Raw genomic sequence first — 6121 nt, 5'->3', positions numbered from 1 at the left:
CCAGTTTCCTCCCACAGAGCAAGGATGTGCAGGCTAGTTGGATTGGCCATGCTAAATTGCCTGTAGTGTGCAGGCTAGGTGGATTAGCCATGGGAAATGCAGGGTTACAGGGACAGGATAGGGGGGAGTTAGTCTGAGTGAAATGAGCTTCGGAGGGTAGGTGTGGGCTCGATGGACTGAATGGCCTGCTTCTACACTGTATGATTCTTTGTGTGTTCCAATTGCTCGGTGCCTGTGAGTGTGTTAATGCCATTTTGTAAGCTCAGTGCTGCTGTGTATGGTCAGTGCTTGTTGATGTGCTCAGTGCCTGTCTGTGTGCTGAGTACCAGTGTGCTCAGTGCCTCTGTACATGTGTTCAATGTCAGTCTGTGTGCTCAATGCTCATCTGTCAACTTCATTTGTTCAGTGCCTGCCTGTGCTTAACGACTGTCCGTATTTTCCAAGCAGGAAATACCTGTTTTTTGTGCTCAGCGCTTGAACTTGTGCTTGGTGTCTGTGCGCCATTCAGTATGTTTGTGCCTGTCAGTGTATTTACTGTGTCTGTGTGATCAGTGTCTCTCAATGTACTCTGTGTCTCTGTGTGTGATCAGTGCCTGTCAGTATACTCACTGTCTGTGTAATCAGTGCCTGGCTGTGTACTCGGTGCCTCTGTGTGTGATCAGTGCCTGTCAATGTACCCACTGCCTGTCTCTGTGATCAGTGCTTGTCAGTGTACTCAGTGCCTCTGTGTGATCAATGCCTGTCAGTGTATGCACTGCCTGTCTGTGTGATCAGTGCCTGTAAATGTCCCCACTACCTGTCTGTGTGATCAGTGTCTGTCAGTGAATTCACTGCCTATCTGTGTGATCAGTGCCTGTAAGTGTCCTCACAGCCTGTGTGATCAATGCCTGTCAGTATACTCAGTGCCTCTGTGTGATCAATGCCTGTCTGTGTGATCAGTGTCACTCAGTGTCCCCACTGCCTGTCTATGTGATCAGTGCCTGTCAGTGTATTCATTGCCTGTCTGTGTGATCAGTACCTATAAGTGTACCCACTAACTGTGTGATCAGTGCCTGTAAGTGTCCCCCCGCCTGTCTGTGTGACCAGTGCCTGTAAGTGTATCCACTGCCTGTCTGTGTGATCAGTGCCTGTCAGTGTACCCACTGCCTGTCTGTGTGACCAGTGCCTGTCAGTGTATTCATTGCCTGTCTGTGAGCTCGGTGCCTCGTCTGTGTGTTCTCTGTTTGGGTTTGTATTTGCGCGCTGTTTCGCCCTCGGCCGTCGTTTTCCCCCTGGCATCCAATGGAGGAGCAGCTCTAGTCAGAACAATGGAAGAGCACCGGCCAATGGGTGAGCGCAGTGCCTGCGTTGTGGCCAATGGGAGTGCGGCAGTGACTGTGGATAGTGCGCAGGCAGTGAGCGCGTTCACAGCCATTGCAGCGAGCGGCTGTAGGACAGGCAGTGTGTAAGATAGAGAGACAGCCAGACAGCGGACACTCGACAATATTGACGGCTAACATCCACCGTCTCCTAAACCGGCATGTCTTACTCTCTTATTCTACTTTACAAAGGGGCGCTGTTAGAACGTTCGGACTAAACTTAAAAAAAAAAATTCCCCTCAGCCGCGCTGTTTAACATGGCTGACGGCGGCTGAGGGAAAGCCATTATTAAACAGCAGCGCGTCGAGAGCGAGTTGGGTTCAACTTTTCCAAACCGCGTCTGGCGCCGCGGAGGTGGCTCCGCAGCCGGGTCTGTGGGCGGCATCGGGTGGCCCGGGCTCTGGGCTCTGCAACCGTGCGCTTTTTGTCGGGGTTCCGCGGTGTTAGCGGGGTGAAATGTGGGCTGTAAGGCGAGCTGGGCTGTGTGTGTGCGCCTCGCACTGACGCTGCTAAGATGGAGCCATGTACTGTACTGTACTGTGTGTTAGAGGCAAGCGGCCATTCGCAGCTCGAACACTAAACTATATGTACAAAGCCCACACTATAACTATATACCACTCAGCGCAAAGACCACAGGCGAGAAAAACACACGGAAAACGGGCGCCTGCAGATTGGAAACGGTCCGAAGGCGGTGTTTGGTGATATTTGAAGGGGACTTTCTCTCATGAAGAAGGATTTTTCAACATGGATGAAGAAATATTGTCGTTGTTGTTTGACCTCTTTCCTTTTTTTTGTTCTCAGCCATTGCTCCAGTCTACAGCTTGAAGTACAGGCACTTCGCCACGCAATTTCAAACGGGATAAAATGTTTAGAACGGATTAACTTTTTAAAAATAAGCTTGGAAAATAAATTTTTTTTAAATGGAGATTTTGTTTTTCTCAGTTTTTTTTTTGTTTTTCTTCACCTTCACCAGTGGGGATTAATGTCACTAGTAAAAGCCACGAAGTGATCTGGCAAACAGACTCGTGTTAATTTTGTATTTTTTTTAAACTTTCCAATATAACGGCGTGAAATGTTAGGTGGGGCTGTGATATCCCGGAAACATTTTTTTTTAAAAAAAATAAACCAGTTCAGGCTCTTTTTACTTTTAAATCCAAAGTTTTGCTGCGGATTGGATTTACGTTCAAACAAAAATTGCCAAGTCGGATGCATTTCATTTAGGCTGTTTGAAATGGTGCACCGTTCGTTCCCCCACCCCCGTCCCATACTGAAATATGTGGGCGCGGTTGTTTTTCATATCTTGTGAATGGGGGAGCAATTTGCTGTTTCGAGAAGGTTTAAGATGAAAGGCAATTCTGAATAGCGTAACAGGCAGACGCAGGTAATTTAAGGTACCGAGATAGCTCATCTGTATTAGCATCACAATATGCTATCAATCTCTTATAATAATCCGAAAAGTTCTGTTTCTTCTCACTTGAAACGAACAGTTGGCTATATTCTATTAAATTAAACTACGATCCTAAGATTCATCCCTTTTAAAAACAGGAGCCCCTCGCCTCAATTTCATTTTTTTAAAAAAAAACTTAAATGCAGTGCAAGATTAAGAATCGTGCTGAATTGAATTAATCGTTTTCCTGTTCTTCAGACAGAAGCCAAAATGGCAAGAGGTGATCCAAAAAAACCCCGAGGCAAAATGTCCTCGTATGCATTTTTCGTCCAAACTTGTCGTGAGGAGCACAAGAAGAAGCATCCCGATGCAAGTGTCAACTTCTCCGAATTCTCAAAGAAGTGTGCGGAAAGATGGAAGGTGGGACGTTCACGTCCATGTAACTTGGGTTACACATTTATTTGCTAGATTTAAATATTTGGTCATGCCCTGGAAATATCGGCATTTGGTTAATAATGTTGATAGAGGCCATTTAGCCCATCATCTTCAATCATGCATCTAGAAAATTGGCAGATATTTTCTTCACCACCCTTAATTTATTATCCATTTGTTTCTTAATATATATTCAGCATTTTCACTCTGGAAATTCTTCTGTACGAATTTACATTGGTGTTGAATTTTCCACTGCACTAACTGCTATTTTTCTGGACCAATTTAACTTTAAAACAGTATCCTGGATTAACATTCACAATGGTAGTGTGTGTTTTAGAGTAGTAGATGATCACCTCTGCACCTTCTGAAGTGAATTGCCCAAGTTTTTGTATTTATTAACTCTGTCAATAATCAGTTTTGTGCTTGTTAACTGCAGCGTCAGAATGATTCTTTTGTATCTATATGCAGAATACTCTTTACAGCTTCTGTGCTTTAGTTTATTTTTTTATCTGGTACAAATGTGTTTTTCAAACAAAAACATAATTTAATATTACATGAATCTGATAGGTACCATCTTTGCCCTAATTTTTGGTTGATGAAAATAACAAGACGGAAAACGTGTTACTGGAACATTACTTTCCTCAACTGGAATTGGATTAGGCTCAGACAGTGGAAGAGAAAATTCAGTTTTATAAAATCATCATGGATGGTGGCAAGAATGGGAACAATAATGCTAGATATTTTAGTTGTCAAAAATGTAGCTTAAGGTTTTAATTTGTTTGGTCAGTCATAAAAATCTTGCATAAAGTAAATGTGCAGTTTTTTTTGTGATGTTGTTTTAGTTAAATTCTTTTACAGTCCATGACGAGTAAGGAGAAACTAAAATTTGAAGATAAGGCGAAAGAAGACAAAATCCGTTGGGAGAAAGAAATGAAGAATTATGAGCCACCAAAAGGTGCCAAGAAAATGAAGAAAAAGAAGGACCCTAATGCACCAAAGAGGCCTCCGTAAGTTTTCATAAAATATATTCTAACACAATTACAAAGCAAAATGCTTTCTTTGCTAGGAATCTGCAATAGAAACTATATTCAAGAAACATTCACTTTGCCACTTCACTGACTAGTGCTGTAAACAATGTTTAAATGCTCAAATGCATTTTTAATAAAAGTTCCTCCATATAACTATCGTGCTGAAGCTTGAGCCCTATCTTCAGCAAATGGATCAGCTGCTGCCAGCAATATCCCCAAAGCTACAATAAAGAAAGTTGGTTTAACGTTCCTTGCATTTACTTGGTAGATCAGTTTACAATTTCATACTGTGCAAGTTTGCCTTTTAATACTTACTTACTGACTCTAATTAATTTCAGATCTGCTTTCTTTGTGTTCTGCTCTGACTTGCGCCCCAAAATTAAAGAGGAAAATCCTGGAGCATCAATTGGGGATACAGCCAGAAAGTTGGGACTGCTTTGGAATGCAACATCTGCAAGCGAAAAGATTCCATATGAAAAGAGGGCAGCAAAACTCAAGGAAAGATATGAAATGGTAATATTTGACCAAAAGATACTAACTTTTTTTGTTTCCCTTCTACCCTTGTGCCAAAATAACTTGGTGGTGATTGTGTGATTTTTAATTACCTTTAAATTAGCAGATTTGGAAAGGTGTGGGGGGCAATAAGATAGGAGGGGTAAGAAGTGTTTGCAAATGAGTAATACTTTTTGGATATTTGGATGAAAATTCCTGAATAGATTCTGCAACTTGGCACAATTCAATGTTTAAACTTGCCATAACCTTGTCAGCACATACTGATGCTGTATCAGGCCTATTGATGTAGAGAGCATTATCAGTCAAAATTTTACCAAATATTAAATTCCATTGATCTTGGCTAATAGTTACTGTAACCAAAAGTGGATATTTACTTACCTATTGCTTTTAGCAAAACTTCTTTAGTTGAGCTAAAGAAACATTCTTGATTTCTAGGATCTTGCAGCATATCGTGCTAAAACAAAGTCTGATTCTACCAAGAAGGCTTCAACTGCCAAAGTAGAAAAGAAGAAGGTGGTGGAGGAAGAGGAGGAGGAAGATGAGGAAGAAGAGGATGAGGATGAGGAGGAAGAGGAGGAGGAGGAAGATGACGACTGAATTTTATTCAACTTCCAGCAACATTTCTCAGCTATAGAGCATTTACCCTTGCCCTGTACACACTGCTTCTTTTTAAAATATATAAGGCTATGTATATGAGAATTTGATTTTAAACTGTACAGTTTATTTTTGTTTTGTATAGTTAACACACTATAACAGTGTCTTTGGGTGATCCAAAGTCTCTGTCCTTAGTGGTGTTTTGTTTGATGCTTGCCTTGGTCGGTACAGTGAAGAGAATACAAAATGGCATGGTGAGAGCAACTTCATGTTGACACATCACCAACTGGCTTTGGGGAAGGGGCAGTTAATTTGCTTTTGAGTTGTTGTAAGGTTCTTGGTGTATCAAACATTGTGCTAGAATCTGAGATTGCCACACTGTAATTGCCTAAAAATTGCAGCTTTGTGTTTTTGTTGATCTTTGAAATGCTTACAAAATAAAACTTTTTATTAATGCTTTCCACTTGTTTTATTTTGGAATATGATGATTCGTATAGTTTTCAATCTTGGGTGGCTGCTTCAAGGTGGCTCAACACCTTTGAAATTACTCATCAGACTTACTAATTTAGAATCATAGAAATTTTAAAGCAGGGAAACAGACCTATTGTGTCCACGCCAGTCATCAAACACTCATCTGATCCTGTTTTTCAGCATGTCACCACAGTTTTGTATGCATGGTGTTTCAAATGCTCATGTAAATAGTTGTTGAATGTTTCCACCTCTACCACTCTTTTTCAGGTACTGAGTTTCAGATAGCCACAACCTTCTGGGTGAAAAGAATCCTTAAAGGAGCAGGCAGTTGAGCACAT

The 6121-nt window shown here is 41.5% G+C and overlaps 1 protein-coding gene across 2 annotated transcripts; it reads left to right on the top strand.

The window, feature by feature from the left end:
• The first annotated feature begins 1377 nt into the window (after positions 1–1377).
• LOC122550784 (high mobility group protein B1-like) lies at positions 1378–5771 on the top strand. Of its 2 annotated transcripts, none has more exons than XM_043692039.1 (5): positions 1378–1517; positions 3008–3165; positions 4036–4184; positions 4544–4718; positions 5154–5771. In XM_043692039.1, exons 2-5 carry the CDS (start codon positions 3016–3018, stop codon positions 5313–5315), a joined length of 636 nt encoding a protein of 211 aa, XP_043547974.1. In that variant the 5' UTR covers positions 1378–1517; positions 3008–3015; the 3' UTR covers positions 5316–5771. The 2 variants fall into 2 exon arrangements, with proteins under 2 accessions (XP_043547974.1, XP_043547973.1); XM_043692038.1 differs by having other exon boundaries at positions 1380–1517; positions 3004–3165.
• The last annotated feature ends 350 nt before the right edge of the window (positions 5772–6121 follow it).

The sequence above is a fragment of the Chiloscyllium plagiosum genome, chromosome 6 (genome assembly GCF_004010195.1).
Source record: "Chiloscyllium plagiosum isolate BGI_BamShark_2017 chromosome 6, ASM401019v2, whole genome shotgun sequence".
Taxonomy (NCBI): Eukaryota; Metazoa; Chordata; class Chondrichthyes; order Orectolobiformes; family Hemiscylliidae; genus Chiloscyllium; species Chiloscyllium plagiosum.
The sequence above is the reverse complement of the archived record's forward strand: the minus strand, read 5'-3'. Positions and strand labels throughout refer to the sequence as shown.

Bases quoted from the DNA above. Each gene is read 5' to 3' on its own strand.
- LOC122550784 (XM_043692039.1), top strand. From the start codon at position 3,016: ATGGCAAGAGGTGATCCAAAAAAACCCCGAGGCAAAATGTCCTCGTAT. The intron at 4,185-4,543 runs GTAAGTTTTCAT...AATTAATTTCAG, and splicing joins AATGCACCAAAGAGGCCTCC to ATCTGCTTTCTTTGTGTTCT. The intron at 4,719-5,153 runs GTAATATTTGAC...CTTGATTTCTAG, and splicing joins TCAAGGAAAGATATGAAATG to GATCTTGCAGCATATCGTGC.